Source organism: Chiloscyllium plagiosum, chromosome 17 (genome assembly GCF_004010195.1).
Source record: "Chiloscyllium plagiosum isolate BGI_BamShark_2017 chromosome 17, ASM401019v2, whole genome shotgun sequence".
NCBI classification, from domain to species: Eukaryota; Metazoa; Chordata; class Chondrichthyes; order Orectolobiformes; family Hemiscylliidae; genus Chiloscyllium; species Chiloscyllium plagiosum.
This window is the reverse complement of record NC_057726.1, coordinates 21,624,272-21,648,594: the sequence shown is the minus strand read 5'-3', so window position 1 is coordinate 21,648,594 and position 24,323 is coordinate 21,624,272. Positions and strand designations below refer to the sequence as shown.

The window sequence follows — 24,323 nt, the reverse complement described above, 5'->3', positions numbered from 1 at the left end:
GTGGTCACATCGACTTCATCAGCCTGGCTAGTGTTAAAGATCATTTAACTTGAATGTTTTTTAAAACCTCACTCAATTGAGTAGTTTTAGGAAGGGGAGTCAACTACTTAAGTGGTTCCTTTCATGGGTTAGAGGTTGATTGGCATTGCATTAACAATTATCATGTCATTAAAAAGGATAATTACACTCTTAATTATTAGACTGAACTCCCTTGGTAGATTTAATGGGTAATTGATGTGCAACATTTTTAAGGGGAACCTAAGGGCAAAATATCATTTATGTGTAACAAATGGCAGAGCAATGTAAATTGACCAGCTCTCTCTCCATCCACTGAATTTGCTGATGTTAATTATTAATAACCATAAAATTATAAAGTTGTGAAGGTGGCGTTCTTGCACTGCAGTGATAATGCCCCCACCTCTGGGCCAGAATGTCTGGGCTTCAAGCCCCACCTGATCCAAGTGTGTGTCATAACAAATCTGAACAGGTTGATTAACAATACCGGAAATTGTTATGGTGCAGAAGGAGGCTGTTCGGCCCATTGTGTGCTTGCTGTGCATTTTGTTATTCTTGTAACCTTATGACATTTACAGGATAGAGGGAGGCCAGTCAGCCCATTGTATCAATTCCAGTCAACAAAGATGGTGACTACACCCACATCCCATTTTCCAACTTAGGTCCAATAGCTCTGGAGCAAATGACAACAAAGATGAATGTCTAAATACTGCTCATATGTTAGAGTTTCTGACTGAACCTCCCTTTTAGATACTGAATTCCAACTCCCATCATCTTCTGAGTGAAAAACGTTCTCCTCAACTGTCCTCTTGGCTTCCTGTCTTAAAGCTATATGTTCTGATTTTGGCCTATCCATGATGGTAAAAGTGCAACACTTACATCAAGTCTCCCCTCAAACTTCATTGTTCCATGTAAAACAATTCAGCCTATCCAATCTTTTGTCGTAGCTCAGACCTTGCAGCCCAGTCAGCATCCTGGTAAATCTTAACTGTACCCTTTCTAGTGCAATCACGTCCTTATAATGAGGTGGCCAGAATGAAAGCAGAATTCCAGTTGCCTAACCAGCGGTTTGTCCAGTTCCATAACCTCCTTGCTCTTGTATTCTCTGCCTCAACTAATAAAGACAAGTATTGAATATGCTTTCTTAAACACCTTACTTTCCTGCCCTGCTACCTTCGGGGATCTGTGAAAATGCACACTGTGCTCCCTCTGGTCTTCAGTACTTCCAGGGTTCTAGCATTCATAACCCCTTGATTTATTGGTTTCCCAAAGTGCATTACCTCCCACTTCCCCAGGTTGAATTTAATTTGCCACTGCTCTACTCACCTGACCAGTCCATTGATACCCTCTGGTTTATCACACTTGTTTCTTTTCCATATCACTTTAAATCAATGCCCCCTTGCTCTTTTATAGGTGGGAACAGCCTCTCCCTATTCCCTCTATCCAGCCTGCTCGTGATTTTGAAAAGCTCTGTTAAATATCCTGTCAGCGTCCTCTTTAAGAACAGTTCCAATTTCTTCATTCTATCCTCATAACTGAAGTGATCATGCCCGAAATCCAAATCATTAATGTAGAACCCAAGCAGTAAGGGGCCCAGCACTGAGCCCTGTAGAACCCCACCACTGAATACGTACTTCCAGTTACAAAAGCATTCTCTCGCATCAAACTCTGCTTCCTGCCTCTCAGTCAGCTTTGGATCCAAATAGCAAATTCTGTGTCTTATGATCCTGCCCCACTGGTTACCTGATGAAGGAGCAGCACTCTGAAAGCTCGCCCTTCCAAATAAACCTGTTGGACTTTAACCTGGTGTTGTGTGATTTTTAACTATTTAAATAGTCATCCAATGACCTCTTGAATGTTTCAATTGAAACTGCCTCCATGACATGTCCAAGAGATGCTTTCTACATCCAGGCCACTTGCTGAGTAAAAACATTTGTCTCACCTCACATTTGCTTCCTTTAGAAGACACTTCCAAACAGTGTCCTGTGGTTCTTGCTCCTTTTATGAGCAGGAACGTTTTCCCCCTATCTGGTCTGACCTGACCACTCACGACTTTGAGGACTTTCATCAAATCTCCTCTCAGCCATCACCTTTCCAAGGAAAGCAGTCCCAACTTCGCCAATCTATTCGGTAACTGAAGTTTATCTTCCCTGGAGCCATTCTTGTAAAGTTCAAATGTCAATTTTGATCTCGCTCTCTCTCTGCACCTTCTTCACGGCTATAACACTGTACTCAGCATTCTGTTCTGCTACCCTGATGCACTTTGTATGGTACGGTCTTCCTGTATAGCATGCAGAACAACAATTCTCACTGTATCTCAGTACATGTGACAACAATAAGTCAAACTCAAAATCACTACAATGCGTTCACATCCTTCCTAATGTGTGGCATCCTGAACTGAACACAATACTCCATCTGAGGTCTAATTAGTGTCCAGGATAGGTTTAGCGTTGCTTCATTGACAACTCTATACTTGTCCTGCTATTATGACTTATGCACTCACAGGCCCTGCACAGCTATTAGAATAGTACCTTTTACTTTGTACTGTCTCACCATGCATTATATCACTTGGGGTGGCACGGTGGCCCTGTGGTTAGCACTGCTGTCTCACAGCACTAGGGTCCTAAGTTCAATTCCAGCTTCGGGTGACTGTCTGTGTGGAGTTTGCACATTCTCCCCATGTCTGAGTGGGTTTGCTCCAGTTTCCTCCCACAGTCCAAAGATGTGCAGGGCAGGTGAATAGGCTGTGCTAGATTGCCCGCAGTCTGACGTGCGTTAGTCAGAGGGAAATGGATCTGGGTGGGTTACTCTTCGGAGGGTTGGTGTAGACTTGTTGGGCCGAAGGGCCTGTTTCCACACTGTAGGGAATCTAATCATTTCTCCGCATGAACTTAAACTGCCACCTATCCATCCACTCCACTAACTTGTCAATTTTAAAGAAAAATTCTACACCATCTCCTCACAATTTACAATTCTTCAGAGTTTTATTCGTAAACATTGAAATAGCCCCTGCAAACCAAGATCTCGGTCATGCCCATAAATCAGGAAAAGCAAGGGTCCCAATAATGGCCCTGGAGAATTTCCCAACAAATCGTCTGCAGTCTGAAAAGTACCATTACTCGGTGTTTCCAATACGCAGACAATTCAGACTCCCTGTTGCTACTATCCCTTTTCATAGAATCATAAAATCCCTACAGTATGGAAACAGGCCATTGGCCCAACAAATCTACACCAACCCTCTGAAGAGTATCCCATCCAGACCCATTCTCTTATTACTCTACATTTCACCAGACTAATGCCCCTAACCTACACATCCCTAAACACTATGGGCAATTTAACATGGTCAATTCGCCTAACCTGCACATCTTTGGACTGTGGAAGGAAACCAGAGCACCTGGAGGAAACTCACACAGACTTGGGCAGAACATACAAACTCCACACAGACAGTCGCCCAAGGCTGGAATCGAACCTGGTTCCCTGGCATTGTGGGACACTGTGAGGAAGCACTGGCTTTTGTTCCATGGCTTATCTTTTTTTCTGCATAACTCAGTTATGTGGCATATGTTGTTAAAAGATTATTCATTTTAGCAAGATCTGGGCATTGAATTTTATACAGTATATCAGGAAACATTGGAAATTGCAATTTAATGAGGACAGCTATGAGACACTTTATTTGGGAGGACAGGAACAAGTTATAATAGAAAACATTTGAAGAAAAGATGTTGAAAGATAAGAGTAAACAGAGGAACCTAGGACCCTCTCAAGTTCTCTGAAGTGCAAAAGTGCAAATGCAGATTGGACAAATACAAATGGCCATCAAAATTTGGGGGGTTTGTAAATGGAGGCATTCATTCCAAGAATCAATCAATGGATTTGCATATGTCAGAATTGAAGTCACAGTATGAGTGTAGTGTGTATTATGGGCACACAGTTTCACTTCAGCAGAGAAAGCAAAGGAAATTCAAATAAGGGTTTTGAAATTGTGCAGGGTTTTGATAAGTTGAAGTGAAGAAAATCTGTTTATACCAATTAGGGAGCTGGCAACCAGAATCACATTCTCATTCATCCAAGAGCAATAGGAGATTTAGGAAAAGTTCATTTGTTTGTAAAGTTGATTGAGTGTAGAGTGCTTTATTGCAGGAAGCAGTTAAAACAGAGACCACTGGATCATATAAGGGAAAATTGGATCAATATTTGAAACAGAGATGGATACAGCACCATAGGGAGAGCATGGGGCAAGTGGATTAATTTTAGAACACTCGTGGGACAAAGCTACTGTTAGTACAATGGAGCAATTGGCCTCCTTCTGTGTTATAATTTCACATGGACCTTCAGTCCAATTTAATCAACTCAAGTAAAACAAATCTCTTCTAACATACTTTTTTTTTGAAGAAGTGAATTTGTATAGAATTATTAACTGTTAGTTGAACAATATCCTTTGTGTCTGTGAGATGAAAGAATTATTTTAATTATTATTATTCAGGGATTTTGATTTTGACCTCGTGTTCAAACTTTGCTGATGCATTACATAATCCGTTTATTATCATTATCTGTCTGAATATTTTGACAATTTGAATCATGCCACTAACATCCTTTTTTTTCCACTGCAAGCACATTGAGTTGTGATTTTTTATAATTTGGAAAATGAAGTGGTAAAATAACTCCTGTTGTTTGCAGTGACATTTTCTTTGAATAGTTCATTTTGAAAGTGGACATGTACAGAAACAGATACAGAAATCTAATTGGGGGCAAGATGAGTAACACAGAATAAAATAATCTGTTTCAATTCATCAAATTGCTTTGAAATCAATCCAGTGAAAGTTTCACTCATTAGTCTGGGCTAAATCTGAATCTAATTCTCAGTGGTGAAGAATAAGGGTTTAAATAACTGCCCAGTGTCTCTGAAAGTAAATTAATGGAAAGGTTAAAAATTGGGTTACTATGCTTTTAAACAATTTTGAGCCTTTTGCAGTTTAATCATAAAAAAGGAAATTCAAATAAATACAGCAGGAGCACTGGTAAATCTAATTTTTGAGTTATTAAAGACAGTGTCATGTCCTGTAAATGTAATTTTTTTGCAGCAGGTGATCCCTTTTATATTTAGCCAGTAAATTTACCATGCTGTTAAAAAGAATGTGTAATGCTGATGTCACTGCAGGGCTGTCTTCATTCTGTCTTGGCTCTTTCTTCCATGTGAATCTTTTTAGCTTATTTTGTCATTCAACATTTTTGCTTTCCTTTCTATAAGAAAGAACTAAATGTGTGGTGAAGGTGTGCAATCTCTGCTTTTACACCCCCAACATGTTGTAATTACTCTGTGCTTCACACCTTTTTTCCCTTCATTATGTTGTGGTGGAAAATGATCAACAATGGCATTCAATAGGGTGGGGTTATTGGTTAGAGGTCCCAGGAAAACTGATACTCATCAGCTTCTTCTACCCTCGCCCTTTGTTACTCATGCTGTTCTCCATCACTCCACTAGTAGGGCCCATTGGGTTATCCACTACTGCCAATAACTTGTTTTCTTCCAACATTTCACAAAATGCAGTCATTGAAGTTTGTACTTCCTCTTTTTAGTGACTTAAAACTTTACTGTTGTATCCTCCCTTCACATTTCCTCAAATCGCCTAAAATTCTGCATGAAATAAAATTAGGGCAAATGGTCAGGTACCTTCTAGCTTTGTCCTGCCTGCAAATTACTTTCCATAAGAACATAAGAACTAGGAGCAGGAGTAGGCCATCTGGTGAAGGGCTTTTGCCCGAAACATCGATTCTTCTGCTCCTTGGATACTGCCTGACCTCCTGTGCTTTTCCAGTGCCACACTTTCGACATCTGGCCCATCAAGCCTGTTGCGCCATTCAATAAGATCATGGCTACTCTTTTCATGGACTCAACTCCACTTACCCACCCGCTCATCACACCCCTTTATTCTTTCCTATTCAAAAATCTGTTTTTGCCTTAAAAATGTTCAACAAGGTGCCTCAACTGTTTCACTGGGCAGAGAATTCCATAGACACTCAACCTTCTGGGTGAAGAAGATCCCCCTCAACTCAGTCCTAAATTAGCTCCCCCCTTATTTTGAGGCTATGTCCCCTGATTCTAGTTTCACCTACCAGTGTGAACAACCTCCCTGCTTCTATCTTAGCTACTTCCTTCATAATTTTATATGTTTCGATAAGATTCCCTCTCATTCTTTGAAATTCCAAAGAATATTGTCCCAGTCCACTCAACCTCTCTCATAAGTCAACCCTCTCAATTTTGGAATTAACCTAGTGAACCTCCTATGCACCCCCTCCAGGGCCAGTACACCCTTTCTCAAGGAAGGAGACCAAAACTGTAGATGTGGCCTCACTAGCAACCTATACAGCTGCATGCATAACCTTCCAATTCTGAAACTCTATTCCTCCAGCAATGAAGGACAGTAAAGGAAATTCTCTTTTTCCTGCACAGAACTTTGCTTTCAAAATGCTTTTATTTATGTAGGCTCTCATGAAATGGGAGCAGAAGTGTTCTTCCAACCTCCTGCCTGTCACCCTCAAAACTGTAACTGTACTATTTAAGAAGGATTTTGATAAGGCTACACAAATGAGGATAGTAAATAAATTTAGAGTGCATGAGACTGGGGGAATATACTAGTATATGTTGACAATTAATTGGTAAACAAAAAACAAAAGTAGGAATGAATGAATCATTCTCAGAACATCAAGTGGTTAATACTGGAGTATAAGGGTCAGTTCTGGGCCCAGTCCATAGCAATCTTTTGGATATGGAGACGAGTTAAATTTCTGTTGATGATATCAAACTAGGTGGGAAGGTAAATTGTGAAGAGAATGCAAAGAGGCTTCAAGATGACTTAGATATATTAGACTAATATATATACTTACGTATATGAACTAGAAGATGGCAAATAAATTGTAATTGTTAATAAGTGGTTAATTATAAAGCATATTTATTATAATATAAAATAAGTTTGAGATGATTCACTTTGGTAAAATAAATTGCAGAATATTTCACAAATGGGTGAGAGGTTGCTATATGTGGGTTTCCTTGTCCATGTGTCATTAAAAGATAACATGCAAGTGTAGCAAGAAATCAGGAAAGCAAAATGTTAGGTTGACATTCGTTTCAAGGGGATTTGGGTTCTGAAGATGGTTTGCTGGAGTTGTATCGAGCCTTGGTGAGGCTTCATCTAGAGTTTTGCATACACTTTTGATCTCCTGACCAAGGGAAGATGTACTTGGCAGAGAGATAGTTTCATTCAGGCTCACCAGATTAATCCTGGCCATGGCTGGACTGGTTTATGTGGAGAGATTGAGGAGGCTCTGCTGTATTCCCTGAAGTTTCAAACAATGAAAGGTGATCTCATTAAAACTTCATAAAATTCTTACAGGCTGTGAGAGGGTCAATGTAGATCAGTCATGTCTCTTGGTTGGTGACTCTAGAACCGTGGGACATAATCTTGGGATAAGAGGTTGGCCATTTAAAATAGAGATGAGGAGGAATTTCTTCACTCTGAGGATGGTTCCAGAGGTTGATATGTTACTGGTGATTGATGGCATATAATGATAGTGAAATGAAGTAATGTTGAGGTAGATGATCAGCCAAGATTTCATTATATAACGGAGCTCATAAGCTGAATCCTACATTCACACCTTCTTGTAAGAAGTTTGAATGAGACCACCTTTCATTTTTCTAAGTTTCAGAGGATCGAGGCTGAGTCTATTTGACACTTTTTCAGAAGACAATCTCGTCACCCCAAGAATTGCAAGGTTGACAAGACTGTACTTCCAGGGCCTTCACCAATCTCAGGTGTTCCATCCAGTATCATTTGTTTGATTAGAATGAAAAACAGTTGATAACTGAGTGGCTTGCTTGGTCCTTTCAGAGATAGTTAAGTGTCCATCACATTGTTTTGTATCTGGAGTCACTTGTAAGCCGGGCCAAGTATGGACAGCAATTTCCTTCTTAAATTATGCTATGTTTCAATCATTTCCAGGGAATAGGTAACAACACAAACAAAAAAAAACAAAGAACAGAGGATACTGGAAATCAGAAATTGTTGGAAAAACTCAGCAGGTCAGGCAGCACATGTGGAGAAAGCAGATTTAATGTTTCAGGTCCAATGACTCTCCTTCAGAACAGAACAGCACCATCACATCATTTCCAGCAACACAATTTTGAACTTTGGTCTTCATCTCTGCTCTAATTTTCAGTGTTTGCTAAGTGCCCTTCATACGCTTTTATAGCCAATTCACGTGTTGGACAATTTCTGAGAAATGTGAAACTTAAATTGGCAGCATAGTTTATGAGCTTTGGTTAATTAACTTTTCTTCAATTAATTGTCCTCTCATCTCATATCCATAAATTAATTCAAAAGGACTAAAGCTAGTGGGCTCATTTAGAAGATTCCTAAGTCCAAGTAGCCACAAAATAATTCCCTTGTTCCAATCATTAGAACATTCTAACCAATAAGCTCTAATCTTGAACTTTAAAGTTTGATGCTATTTTTCCATTAAGGGTCATAAGCTGAAGATATAAAGTTCTTAATTCTCAAACTAGTAATTATTCACAGAACTTAGAAAAGCACAGCACAGAACAGGCCCTTCTTCCCTCGATGTTGTGCTAACCTTTTTATCCTACTCTAAGATCAGACTAACCAACATATCATACATTTTACTATCTTCCATGTGCCTATCCAGGAGTCACTTAAATGCCCCTAATGTATCTGACTCCACTACTATCGTTGGCAGTGCATTCCACACACTCACCACTCTCTGTGTAAAGAACCTACCTCTGATGCCTCCCCTAATCATTCGTCCAACCACTTTAAAGTTATGCCCACTCACAAGAGCATTTCTGCCCTGGGAAAAAGTCTCTAGCTATTCCCTCTATCTCGGTCTCTTATCATCTTGTACACCTCTATCAAGTTACTTCTCATCCTACTTCGCTCTAATGAGAAAAGCCCTAGCTCCCTCAACCTTACTTCATAAGACATGCCCTCCAGTCCAGGCAGCATCCTGGTAAATCTCCTCTGCATCCTTTCTAAAGCTTCCACATCCTGTCTATAAAGAGGTGACCAGAACTGAATAGAGTATTCCAAGTGTGGTCCAACACAGGGCTTTATAGAGCTGCAGCATAACCTCGCGGCTCTTAAATTCAATTCCCCTGCTCATGAAAACCAACACACGATATCCTTCCTTTATAACTCTATCAATTTTAGTGGCAACTTTGAGGGACCTATGGACATAGACTGCAAGATCCCTCTGTTCTTCCACACTGCAAGAATCCTGCCTTTAACCCTGTATTCTGCATTCAAATTTGACATTCCAAAATTAATCACTTCACTCTTTTCCAAGTTGAACTCCATCTGCCACTTAGCAGCCCAGTTCTGCATCCTGTCAATGTCCCATTGCAATCTACAACAGCCACCCTTCCACTATCCACCATTCCAAAACCTTTGTATCATCAGCAAACTTACTAACCTACTCTTCCACTTTGTCATCCAAGTCATTTATAAAAATCACAAAGAGCACAGGTCCCAGAAATGATCCCTGCGGAACACCACTGGTCACCGAGCTCCAGGCTGAATACTTTCCATCAACTACCACCCTCTGTCTTCTATGAGCCAGTCAATTCTGTATCCGGACAGCCAGATTTCTCTGTATTCCATGCCTCCTTACTTTCTGAATGAGCCTCTCATGGAGAACTTTATCAAAAATCTTGCTAACATCCATGTACACCACATCCACTGCTTTTTCTTCATCAATATGTTTTGTCACATCCTCAAGGAATTCAGTAAGGTTTGTGAGGCATGACTTGCCCCTCGCAAAGCCATGCTGACTATCTCTAATCAAGCAATGATTTTCCAAGTAATCATAAACCCTGTCTCTCAAAATCCTCTCCAATAATTTGTCCATCACAGACATATGACTGACTAGTCTGTAGCTCCCAGGATTATCCCTATTCCCTTTCTTGAAAAAGGGAGTAACAATTGCCACCCTCCAATCATCTGCCATTGCTCCAGTGAATAATGAGGACACAAAGATCATTGCTAAAGACATAGAACTCTCTTCCCTTGCTTCCCGTAGTAACCTTGGGTATATCCTGTCTGGGCAAAAGTGAGGACTGCAGATGCTGGAAACCAGAGTTTAGATCAGAGTGGTGCTGGAAAAGCACAGCAGGTCAGGCAGCATCCGAGGAGCTGGAAAATTGGCGTTTGATTCCTGATGAAGGGCTTTTGCCCAAAACGTCGATTTTTCTGCTCCTCAGAAGCTGCCTGACCTGCTGTGCTTTTCCAGCACCACTCTGATCTATATCCTGTCTGGCCCAGGGGACTTAGCTATCCTTATGATTTTCAAAATTTTCAGCAACGTCAACCTGTTCGAGCATATCAGTTTGTTTCACGCTGTCCTCACAAATATCAAGATCCCACTCAATAGTGAATACTAAAGCAAAGTATTCATTAAGGACGTCCTGTACCTCCTCCAACTCCAGGAGCAAGTTCCCTCCAGTATCCCTGAATGGCCCTACCCTCACTCTGGACATCCTCTTGTTCCTCACATAAATGTAGAATGCCTTGGGGTTTTCCATAATCCAACCTGCCATGGCTTTTTCATGCCCCCTTTTAGCTCTTCTAAGTCCATTCTTCAGTTACTTCCTGGCTACTTTGTAACCCTGTGGAGCCCAGTCTGATTCTTGCCTGCTCAACCTTAAGTAAGCTTCCTTCTTCCTCTTGATGAGATGTTCCACATCCCCTGTCAACCACAGTTCTTTCAACCTACCGTCCTTTGCTTGCCTTTGTGGGACAAACCGGTCCAGCACTATCAGCAAATACTCCCTAAACAACCTCTACATTTCTGTTGTACATTTCCCTAAGAACATCTGTTCCCAATTTAGGTGCCCCAGTTCCTGCCGAATAGCATTTTAATTCCCCCTCCCCCATACTTTCCCATACTGTCTGCTCCTATCCCTCTCCATGACTACGGTAAAGGTCAGGGCGTTGTGATCACTATCACCGAAATGCTGTCCCACCGAGAGATCTGACATCTGGCCTGGGTTCATTGCCAAGCACTAAATCTAATAAAGCCTCCCTTGTAGTCAACCTATCTACATGTTGAGTGAGGAACTCTTCTGGACATATCTGACAAAAACAGCTCAATCCAAACTATTTGAACTAAGGAGATTCCAATCAATAGTAGGGAAATTAAAGTCACTGATGACAATAACCCTGTTACTTCTGCACCTTTCCAAAATCTGCCTCCCAATCTGCTCCTCCCTGTTTCTGTTGCTACTGCAGGGTCTACAGAAAACTCCCAATAAAATGACTGCTCCTTTCCTTTTTCTGCCTTCCACCCAAACTGACTCTGTAGATAAACCCTCCTTGACAACCTCCCTTTCTGCAGCTGTGCCACTATCCCTGATTAGCAATGCCACTCCTCACCTCTATTACCTCCCCCCACCTATTCATTCTGAAACAACTAAACCCTGGAACATTCAACATCCATTTCTGCCCTTGTGATGTCCAAGTTTCCATAATGGCCACTAAACATCATAGTTTCAAGTATTGATCCATGCTGTAAGTTTATCACCCTTATTCCTGATACTTCTTGCATTAAAATAGACACACTTCAACCCATCACACTGACTGCACCTTTGCCCTATCAACAGTCTATTCCTCCTCACAGACTGTCTGCACACTGTATCTGGCTGTTCATTGCCTACTCCATCAGCTGATCCAGTTCCCAGCCCTCTGCCAATCCAGTTTAAACCCTCCTGTGGAGCTTAGCCACAGCCCACGTATATTAGTTCGTGTACCCAGCAATCCCCATGTCCGCATATACTCTTGTTGAGCCTTCACTCCACTGATTCATGAGATAAGTCTTTAAGAGGGAAATTTACCTTCCCAGCAGCCCCCGGTCCATGCTCTCACCACTCCCACTGCAAATGGAGGCTGCTAATTCACGAGATACGCCTTTAAGAGGGAAAATTCCTTTGATTATCTGTTATTTGAGCCATGTATTTCTTCAGATAATCCATATCTTGTTAAAGAAAACTTTGAATTAACTTTCCACTGCCATTTTTGCAGTAATTTTTTCTGAATGCCGTACATCAGGAAATGTTATGGAAAAATCAATAAAAGATACTGATTCTGATTTTGATTTTATGTAGGGTTCCTATACAATTTATTAAGACCTTGCTAAACGGACTAATCGAGGGTTGTATGTGATGTATGACATATGTGAGAAGTCTATGAAATTTATAAACTACTTGTAAAACTTCATTATGATACTCAGATGGAACTACCATCTGGTGGACCACTGGCTGTTCCTCGTTAGCTGATCATTGAGGTGATCTCCATTTCCTCATGAATAGATTGTCTTTCAAATAAAAAACACATTGTTTCTAGTTCATTCTGAGTTGGCTGTTTGATATTACCATTTTCCAATTCCAAAACTTTTCATTGCGTGTCCTTTGAAGACCATCTCAGCCTCGATCTCTTTACCCTGTTTGCAGTCACTGTTAGAAATATCGAAAGGTGTTATTCTTCTTAAGGCTTCACTGCCCAAAAATGAGAAGTTTGACTGCCTGCTATTCTGTCAGTAAGGGCTGAACCAGAATCTAAAGATTGATTCTTTCTTCAAATAACCAAAATTCTGACAGAATGTCAGTGGAATGCCAAACCATCATTTGATGTGTGCTTTCCATTTGCATTGTGCTCTAGATATATTAAAAAAAACTGTATTGCACTGTACAGATTTTTCCATTTCTCATTTCTTGTTGCAGGCTTGCTACTCTCTTTTATTTGTGGCTGTAATCTTAAATGTAGAAGATGGCTTCTCTTTCTTTTGTTGCAAATCTAAACCTAATTGTTGGCTTATTTTTTGTTTTGTTTTGATTTTAAAGCTTACAGGTTTGTAGCTGCAGGTCTTTGCCTTCAGGTTGTATTACACCAAACAAAGAAAAATTATGCCGGACATGTTTGTTTTGATTTTTGCGCCTATACCAGAAAATAAAATGGTAGAAGTGACCAATATTTGGCAATAGCTAAAGTCTCTTCAGTCTGAGAAAAGTTCACATTTTTAAGCTGCATTTTTATCAAGGAGTGCTTTGCAACTGTCCTTTCAGGACTATGGAAAATATACGTCTTTTTATTTTAAAGAAGGGTCAGCAACAGTTTCTTGTTTTGTTTTTAAGAGAGAGAAAAATAATTCCATAGAGGCCGGTGCCCCATCACCAAGTCGCCCTTGATTAACATGGAGAATCCTTGATACTGAGCCAGCTCCCCCAGAGCCAACTCTGAGTGAACAGGATGTCTGACGCTCCCATTCTTATCATTGAGCCAGGCCTCACTGAATGAGGCTGTTAATCTGGTCCAATCAGGGAACTCATTTTATGAGTTCCATCTGGCTGAGCTCATTACAGTCACAACATCCCTTCCCCTCTGAGTCCAAGGGTCCTTTTTTGCTTGTAGCTCTTTCTGAGTCCACATACTGGCAGTAACTACAATGGTTTGCCAGCCCGGTCCTGAAGAAAATTTTAACCATTTGGCTGAGCTTTGTTTTGGGGTTTTGCTGTGGGCTGATCCAGAGCCCCTCTGGTCAAGATATGTCCTGAGCTTATGCCTTCACTGAAGTGGTATTGTCCAAGCTCAGTTGGACTGGCAATGATGTCCACTTCCACTGGAATATCCTGCAAGTCAAATGCTCCTCTTGCTGCATTTTCCAATAATAAAGCCAGTTGTAGTGCTTGTTTGAAGTTGGGCTTCATGTAGTAGGTGACATAATTAAATCCCACATACCAAACAGTGTCTCAGCATCTCATACAGGTTAAACCAAAGTCACCTACCTCTGTCAGTCATCTTAACCTAGTCATAAATCCCAATACAGATTCTCAAATCGCTGAGTAAAAACAGTAGTATCTAAATTTGAGGAGATTTGGGGTTGTAATGTTCCTTAAATCCATCACCTCTTGAATGATTTTGATATCTCATGCCTCAGGGAAAGTTTGATTCCCAGTACTTGAAAAAGCCATGGATCCACAAGCTATCAGGAGAATTATTCATTTCTTTTCAGCTGCCCCATTCTCATTTGCCCATCAAAAAAAGACACATTCTTTTCACAGACTGGGCCCAGTCTTCAAAGCAGAAGTGAATGAATAAGCTTCCCAAATGATGGCATGATGCCAGAAATGCTCACCCCAACTCCAAGACAACTGAGGCAATCAAATTCCTCCAGGAATGCGCTTTTCTCTTGTTGCCACTGAATTAACTCCACAGAGGTGGGATTTCTGTCACCAATTCACCTTTTAATTACACATGGAGAGTCTTTGACAGATCCTTCAGAGCCAGCACTGAGTGAACAGGATGTCTGACACTCTTAATAAAAACTGAAGGAACTGCAGATGCTGTAAATCAGGAACAAAAACAAAAATTGCTGAAGAATCTCAGCAGTTCTGGCAGCATCTGTAGAGAGAAATGTGGATTAATGTTTCAGGTCATGTGACCCTTCCTCAGAACTGAGGAAGGGTCACATGACTTGAAATCCTAACTCTGATATCTCTCCACAAGTGCTGCAGGACCCGCTGAGCTGTTTCAGCAATTTCTGTTTTTGTGTCTGCCACTCTTGTTCTTACCTGTCAGCCAGGGCTCCCTGATTGGATCAGAGTAACAGCCTCAATCAGCAAACTCATATTCTACGAAGTGCACCTGGCTGATCTTATTATAATCGCGACAGAGAGTGAGATAGAATACTTAATGTGCTGAAATATAGCTTTGTAGCCTTCAGGTTTCATTGGAGTGCTTTCATTTGCTGGTGAGTTTACCTCACCTAATTTTGATTGCAGTTCTGAATTCTGATTGATGGACAGCAGCTAAGGAAAAGACTTTCCACAACTGCTTGTTGTTTTGTCATATGTTTAGCCTTTAGCATTGACTTAATGTCACCAACCAACTGTCATAAATAAATGTTATTGCCATCTTGCTACTGTTATGTGGTTTGTGGCTTTAATAATTACATTCGCCCACTTAATTATGATGACTTGGATTATATTTGAGACTGACATCTTGAAGTTTATTTGCAACATATACACAATATTACAGACTTACAAGCATGGTCTGTGATTACTGATGTTACTGTATACAATGGACTTCTAACCTTCTGAGTGAAGACTTTATGCTGACTCCATTACAAAGGGGCTGCAGATGAGACAGGTACATTTACAGCAAAATATCTCTAGTTCTAGTGGCATATAACTGACCTGAATAAACAAGTCTATCTCGTCTGGAATGTGTGTGATAATACATTAGAGCTGGGTGAGGTCAAATTAGGAGCGTTGGATAGGGATTGGGATTAGTAGGGTAGTCAGAATCGATGAGGGGCTTGATTAGAGGGTTTGGGGTTAAGTAGGAGGTGTAAGAGTGTCAGAGTGACAGTTTGGAAGGTTGTGGAGGGACCCACTGTTTTGTTCCCCAGGAAATATAGTAGAACTTATCAGTGGAACACACGTAAACTGTTAACCAGGAAATATTGGAACTGACTGAAGAATAACTCAGAAGAAGAAACGTTTTGAAGGGTTCAGGGGAATAGGGGAATTTCCAGTCAGAGGTTCAAACATACCTGAGAATTCCCATAGAGTCAGTGCATCATTTTGTCCACAGCCATAGGTCTATGAACCTTGGGATGTCATAGAGGCATAGAGATGTACAGCACGTAAACAGACCCTTCAGACCAAATCATCCATACAGACCAGATTTCCCAACTTAATCTCGTCCCATTTGTCAGTGTTTGACCAATATCCCTCTAAACCCTTCCTTTTCATATACCCATCCAGATGCCTTTTAAATGTTGTACTTGTACTAGCCTCCACCACTTGCTCTGGCAGCTCATTCCATACACACACCACCCTCTGTGTGAGAAAGTTGTCTCTTAGGTCCCTTTTAAATTTTGCCCTTCTCACCCTAAATCTATGCTGTCTAATTCTGGACTCACCCACCCCAGAGAAAAGACCTTGTCTGTTTATCCTATCCACAACCCTCATGATTTTATAAACCTCCATAAGATTATCCCTCAGCCTCCGATGCTCCAGCGAAAACAGCCCCTAGCCCATTCAGCCTCTCCCTATAGCTCAAACCCTCTAACCCTGACAAAGATGTGCAACAGGTTTCTGACTGTTCAGACGCTGGAAGATCAGGGCCATTTTAATTGACGAGTGTTTGAATGTAATGCTTTTCATGATAATCCTGTGGATTCTTCTGCAAAGTCTGACATGTCCTGCCTTGAGTTATACCATTATTGACTAACTTCAAGAGACAATAACTAAAAAGATTCCAAATTCACAGAGGAACAACACAAATGTATTGTTTTCTTCATAAAAGTCATTAATTGTCCTTGTAGTGGTACACAAGAATTTGAAGAGGTGAAATTGTAAAATCTTTGTTCAAAATTCTTGCCACAATTTGGATTGTTCCTCCTTATTGCACCTGTTTTCCGTACAAATGTTAATACTGGATTTTCTTCATTCTGATAAATGGCAGTTTGAGCCCAGCAGTAGATAATTAAGCTATTATACAGACTTCACGTATGGTTTGAGGTGCACACAGGGCTGTTCATAGCAAGAAAGGATAATTATTTTATAAACACATGACACACCAGTTGACAGGAGATGTAGGAGTCCTAATTCTAGTTTTCTCAGTCCTGCAATAGTTTGGCACAAGCATGTCCACTATCCAGCTGCATTAGCATTTGTGTCAATTAATCACTTTTACAGAATAATGTTCGCAAACAGTTAAAATGTAAGAGCAAAGGAATTCTATTAAATAAAATTGCACTGATGCCATGGTGGAGCAACAGAATTGTCACTTTTATAAAAATCTTATTGCTGTAAAATAACAATATTACAGATCTGCCATCAGTAACACCTAATTGAAGTACACTCGTGCCTTAATACCTCGAGTGACAAAAAAAATTGATTTTGACACTAAATACACACATCAGCTGAGTCAAATAATTACCTCAGCTGAACTAATGGGAAATCTTGTTTAAACACACAAAAAATGGCTGCTCTATTGGAAGTTATGATATTGCATTTAAAACTGTTAGCCAACAGGCTTTTCAAATTAGTTCCCCAATGATGGAGACATGTGAGCAACACTTGAAAGTTCTGGTGCATTTCAATTTTGAAACAGTTTAGTTTGAAGCAAACTGACTGCTGAGATTTTTTGACTGTTACTGACATATATCATCTGGGCTAAAGGAACAATTAATGTCACTTTTTATCTCTCTCATGCATTTCCAGATAACTGAGAGCAGGTGACTCCAACAGCAGGCAAATGTGACAATGTTGTTAATTTCTGCTGCAAATGATAAGGGCAGGAATCAGGTGACCAGGCAATTATAATCATTTAGGAAACTTAATTACTCACTGATATCTTTCTCCGTCCCAACCATCATCAATTTTAAACCTGCTCTTTTGATCAAACAGGATGTTGTCCTTTAACTATACAAATCAGGCACCGATGGCAGCAATTGGGCTCAGCAGATATTTTGAACAGTATCTTTTGGGGAAATTGTAGCAGCTTTTCTTAGTAGGTGACCAAAAGGGATGGGGGTGGAGATTGGGAGTGGGGTGGGGGGTAGGGTGCAGGCATAGAACATAGAACATAGAACAGCACAGCACAGAACAGGCCCTTCGGCCCACGATGTTGTGCCGAACATTTGTCCTAGCTTAAGCACCTATCCATGTCCCTATCCAATTGCCGCTTAAAGGCCACCAATGATTCTGAATCTGCCACTCCCACAGGCAGTGCATTCCATGCCCCCACCACTCTCTGGGTAAAGAACCTACTCCTGACATCCCCCCATACCTTCCACCCTTCACCTTAAATTTATGTCCCCTTGTAACACTCTGTTGTACCCGGGGAAAAAGTCTCTGACTGTCTACTCTATCTATTCCCCTGATCATCTTATAAACCTCTATCAAGTCACCCCTCATCCTTCGCCGTTCCAATGAGAAAAGGCCTAGCACTCTCAACCTATCCCCATATGACCTTTTCTCCATTCCAGGCAACATCCTGGGAAATCTTCTCTGCACCCTCTCCAAAACTTCCACATCTTTCCTAAAGTGAGGCGACCAGAACTGCACACAGTACTCCAAATGTGGCCTAACCAAGGTCCTGTACAGTTGCAACATCACTTCACGCCTCTTGAATTCAATCCCTCTGCTAATGAACGCTAATACACCATAGGCCTTCTTACAAGCTCTATCCACCTGAGTGGCAACTTTCAAAGAGCTATGAACATAGACCCCAAGATCCCTCTGCTCCTCCACCTTACTAAGAACCCTACCGTTAACCCTGTATTCCGCATTCTTTTTGTCCTTCCAAAATGGACAACCTCACACTTGACAGGGTTGAACTCCATCTGCCACTCCTCAGCCCAGCTCAGCATCATATCAGCATGTGCGTGCTGGGGGGAGCTGTCAGGGGGTGAGTGACACAATCATGGTCTCAATCTTCTGCCTCAGTGTGATAATGGGTGATGCTGAAAATGAATGCAGTTTCCAACACCATCACGTTCTTCCCAAACAATTGTGGTTAAAATTGCTCTGTTGGACTCCCTTATCCCACCCAGACCTGCCCCTCCAATAACTTTCCTTTCCTTGAGAGAAGTTCCCCCAAGACTGCCCTCTTGCTAAAGTGCATTCTCTTAGCATCTAATAAATGGTGTCTTTCTGCCTTTCATTCAGCTTTTACTTTCCATCAGTTTTGCATATACCACTAGCTGAGGAGATGCAGGCAAGACTCTAATGATAATGTTGCCTGAGCATCATATAAGAAGGTCTGCTTGGTTTGCCATCCATTTCAGACCTGCTTGCTTGATTATTTCCTGATGTTAAAATGCTATTGTGTCACTCAAAAAGGGTGGTCTTCCACTTCTATGAATTTTCTTTTGGAATTATTATACAAAGTTTCCTGCAACTTAAACCCACTTTTCAATTGAGCTTCAATGAATGGCTTTTGAGTTTTTAAGAATCTTCTTCTGAGGGAGCTTATTAGATTGAAAGAAAGAAGTCACGATACAGTTACAAGATTCTGCCCCAAGTTTACTGAGGTGTCAGTGGGGGAGCACTTGGGGCCAGCGACCATAATTCTATTAGATTTAAAATAATGATAGTAAAGGATAGACCAGATATAAAAGTTGAAGTTCTAAATCGGAGAAAGGCCGATTTTGACGGTATTAGGCAAGAATTTTCAAAAGCTGATTGGGGGCAGATGTTCGCAGGTAAAGGGACGGCCTTCAGAAATGAGATTATGAGAATCCAGAGAAAGTATACTCCTGTCAGGGTGAAAGGAAAGACTGGTAGGTATAGAGAATGCTGGATGATTAAAGAAATTGAGGGTTTGGTTAAGAAAAAGAAGGAAGCATATGTAAGGTATACACAGGATAGATTGAGTGAATCCTTAGAAGAGTATAAAGGAAGTAGGAGTACTCTTAAGAGGGCAGTCAGGAGGGCAAAAAGGGGACATGAGATAGCTTTTGCAAATAGAATTAAGGAGAATCCGAAGAGTTTTTACAAATACATTAAGGACAAAAGGGTAACTAGGGAGAGAATAGGCCCCCTCAAAGATCAGCAAGGCGGCCTTTGTGTGGAGCTGCAGAAAATGGGGGAGATATTAAATGAGTATTTTGCATCAGTATTTACTGTGGAAAAGGATATGGAAGATATAGACTATAGAGAAATAGATGGTGACATCTTGTAAAATTTCCATATTACAGTGGAGGATGTGCTGGATGTCTTGAAACGGGTAAAGGTGAATAAATCCCCAGGATCTGATCAGGTGTACCCGAGAACTCTGTGTGAAACTAGAGAGGTGATTGCTGGGCCTCTTGCTGAGATATTTGTATCTCAGCAAGGTGAGTTGCCGGAAGATTGGATGTTAGCTAATGTGGTGCCACTGAAGGGTGGTAAGGACAAGCCAGGGAATTATAGACCAGTGAGCCTGACATCGGTGGTGGACAAGTTGTTGGAGGGAATCCTGAGGGACAGGATGTACATGTATTTGGAAAGGCAAGGACTGATTAGGCATAGTCAACATGGCTTTGTGGGTGTGAAATCATGTCTCATAAACTTGATTGAATTTTTTGAGGAAGTAACAAAGAGGATTGATGAGAGCAGAGCGGTAGATGTGATCTATATGGACTTCAGTAAGACGTTCGACAAGGTTCCCCATGGGAGACTGATTAGCAAGGTTAGATCTCGTGGAATGTAGGGAAAACTAGCTATTTGGATACAGAACTGGCTCAAAGGTAGAAGACAGAGGGTGGTGGTGGAGGGTTGTTTTTCAGACTGGAGGCTTGTGACCAGTGGAGTGTCACAAGGATCGGTGCTGGGTTGTCTACTTTTTGTCATTTACATAAATGATTTGGATGCGAGCATACAGTTAGTAAGTTTGCAGATTACACCAAAATTGGAGGTGTAGTGGACAGCGAAGAGGGTTACCTTAGATTACAATAGAATCTTGACCAGATGGGCCAATGGGCTGAGAAGTGACAGATGGAGTTTAATTCAGATAATGCGAAGTGCTGCATTTTGGGAAAGCAAATCTTAGCAGGACTTATACACTTAATGGTAAGGTCCTAGGGAGTGTTGCTGAACAAAGAGACCTTGGAGTGCAGGTTCATAGCTCCTTGAAAGTGGAGTCGCAAGTTGATAGGATAGTGAAGAAGGCGTTTGGTATGCTTTCCTTTATTTGTCAGAGTATTGAGTACAGGAGTTGGGAGGTCATGCTATGGCTGTACAAGACACTGGTTAGGCCACTGTTGGAATATTGTGTGCAATTCTGGTCTCTTTCCTATCGGAAAAATATTATGAAACTCAAATGGGTTCAGAAAAGATTTACAAGGATGTTGCCAGGGTTGGAGGATTTGAGCTATAGGGAGCGGCTGAACAGGCTGGGGCTGAGGGGTGACCTTATGGAGGTTTACAAAATTATGAGCGGCATGGATAGGCTAGATAGGCAAAGTCTTTTCTCTGCGGTCAGGGAGTCCAAAACTAGAGGGCATAGGTTTAGGGTGAGAGGGGAAAGATATAAAAGAGACCTAAGGGACAACTTTTTCACACAGAGGGTGGTATGTGCATGGAATGAGCTGCCAGAGGAAGTGGTGGAGGCTGGTACAATTGCAACATTTATGAGGCATTTGGATGGGTATATGAATAGGAAGGGTTTGGAGGGATATGGGCCGGGTGCTGGCAGGTGGGACCAGATTGGGTTGGGATATCTGGTCGGCATGGACGGGTTGGACCGAAGGGTCTGTTTCCATGCTGTACATCTCTATGACTAATTGACGAAGTCAAATCTGGTCATCCTTTTCCTATCCCGATCATAAAATTTGAATGGTACTTCCTGTATTGCTTGAAAATGTGCAAATGATAACAGGCGATGTAATCAGGTTTCGAATAGAGGTTAATAATGTGAATAGAATTGAAATCGATCAAAGATATGAGGTAAAAAAATTGGGATGACTACAAATAAATATAAATTTGTGAACAATGCACTTATTTTAGCAAAGATGGAAAATGAAATGAGCATATTTTAACCACAAAAAAAAAGTTTATAGGTAAAATTTTTATTCATTCTCCTCTTACAGACATCTCAAGGAAATTATACAGGCTTGATGGCCTTTTTTATACACTTAAATTCAATCCCTTTTCTTTAAGAAACAACTTTTGACTCACCTTTTTGTTAACTGCGCATGCAATTGGATATATTTTTAGATATTAAAAGAAATAATTTACCATTATTTTCATCTTGTGATTAGAGCAGCTATTGCCATTACAATAAAATAGATTTTTTTTTCACAGAACATCAATTCGCGGTTCATTCTTAGAATATTAATTTGATAGAAAACTCATAATTGCACTATAGACTTCACAGACGCCCTAACTGCCATGTCTATAAAACCTATATTCCCTTATTATTCAATACTGTTCTTTTGTGGGCTTAATAAAATTAACTCTTCCTAGTGCACTATAAGCTGTGCATGTGAACTCATCCGAAATGTACAACTTTTTGTGTCCTTTCAAAATTGTATTTTTTTGTAAGCCTTGTTCTGTATTTAGATTTGTGCAAGAATTATATTTTAATTTTATAACCTTTCTATTTTAATGTAAGAATAGCCCAAATACAAAAGCAAAATTAACACTAAAGTGAAAGGTTGTAATTAAAATTACAATTAACATGTCTAAAGTCATTATCAAAATTTAACAAATAATTGTGTCTGTTACTTCGTGCACTCAAACTGCTGTTGTCTAAAGCATTTTACATGGTTAACAACACAATAGCATATTGGCTATGTACAAACATTGAATGAAACATATTAATGAAATTTTAACATGCATTGATAACTGTATTATTTCTGCTTCGGTGATTCACTCTGTGCCTAATTTGGGACAAATGAATAATAAACCTACTTGTCATTGCGTTGCCTTTTTCATTATTTCCAAAGATAGTTTAACGGTCAAATAATCAGAAGATTGTAAATGCAGGCTTTTCTCACTGGTTTAAGGACATTATTTGTACTGGCATCATCAAGCAGCAGTACTAAGGCAGAAGTACACTTATCAAAGATGCCATTTTTAAGATAAGACCTTTTACTCAACCACCTGTCTGACTCATCAAATAAATGAAAAAAACATTTCTGTCAAGAAGACCTCGAGAATTCTGGTGCCTTTTCCAATGTTTATCCCTTCACAAACATCACTAAAACGTATAGTCATTCATCTCCTTGCTGTTCGTGACATCTTGCCACAAAAAAATGCTTTTGATGTTTACAAGGACGGCTATACTTTAGAGATATCTTACTGGCCATGAGGTGTGTTTGGATGTGTTGAGGTCATAAACAGAAAGTGCAGGTGCAAGTTAATTTCTCAATTCTTTTCAATCTGAATCACTTATTATTTGCTATATTCATTTTCTATCTAAGTATATTTCATGCTTGGGTTAAATGATTCAGTAACCAGGCAGAACTATTTTTGCACTGGTTTTGTTAAGTAAATGCTTTAGAAAGGTCGAGCTTGTCAAGGTTTTGCAAACTAGCCAGGTGGTAGAAACAGAGTGGAGTCTCCTGTTCTGGAGGTGGTGAATTTGAAAGTGGGAAGACAATTTAATTAGGCTGGTTTTAATTAATTTCTGGGCAGGAAATGGCATGGTTGATTTTCCCAGATTGCTGCCAACAGGTTAGTCAGTATCTTAAATGACAACTTCACTTTTAAGGTTTAAGATCTTTCTCATTTCTGGGGTAGGGTTTTAGTTTGGAATATGAACATAGTTTATCTCATCACAGTTGCTGTTCTCTGTTACTGCTTCATTAATGTTTATGTAGTGTCAAGTGTGGGTTTTAAAATGCTGTTGCTTTAAGAAAAGATTGAGGGATGCGTGATCAAAATTTTGTTGTTATTGTATTGCGGAAGTGTAGCATTGGTTCACAAACTGAAATTGTATAGGACATGTTGTTACAGAGAGTTTTATGCACTGCTATTACAATTTAAAGAAAACTGCAAGTAAATTATATTCACTTCAAGTCATCTTGACAAACCCTTAACTCTTTTCCCAAAGCCTAAATGGTCTTCCTGTTCCAAAGCCTAATGTTACAGTAATTTTTAAGGTAGTTCTGTTTGTTAATCATTTGTATTGTTTGTGCCTAACTAGTTATCTCTGCGATGCAACAATGGGTTAAGGGATTGCTGCACTTTGTCAATACCACATATTGGAGTTACTAATGTTTTAGAAACTCATTCACTGAAGTGAAAGGCATAATTAATTTAATACCCAGTCACTGCTGAATATGAGCCTTTGCGCTCATTAAATAACCCATATAATTCATTGCTAATCTTGTCAGCATGTCCTGTTACTTACAGACACCATGTCCAGGCTTAACTCTTTAAAATTAGTGTAATGGTAAACATATTTACAAAAGGATGGAACTTGATTTAATGTGTTGCATTCTATGCTATTGACTGTTTTATCTCCACTTTCTCTCAAATTCCTGATTTTCTGAGGTAAAAATTACTCTTTTAGGCAGAAAAAAATGAAACTTGTTATACCTATGTAATCACTACAACACTTTTTTTGATTTTTTTTCTGTTTGAAGGAGAGCCTGAAGATTGGAAACATCTCCACTCTCCACAGAAGGAAAAGAGCTTTGATAGCTCCTCCCATTTCGTTCCCTGAGAATCAAAGAGGACCATTTCCAAAAGTTATTGGACGGGTAAGGATTATGAGAATGGATTTGTTTTCACTGATTTACATTGA

General features: G+C 40.2%; 1 protein-coding gene across 2 annotated transcripts in view; it reads left to right on the top strand.

Annotated features, from left to right (window-relative positions):
* cdh13 (cadherin 13, H-cadherin (heart)) overlaps window positions 1-24,323 on the top strand; it is a 1,069,860-nt gene that overhangs the window by 384,760 nt on the left and 660,777 nt on the right. For both annotated transcript variants that reach the window (XM_043706651.1, XM_043706652.1), the window contains one exon: window positions 24,163-24,279. In XM_043706651.1, the coding sequence (XP_043562586.1) occupies window positions 24,163-24,279 (117 nt within the window). The remainder of the gene's footprint in view (window positions 1-24,162; window positions 24,280-24,323) is intronic.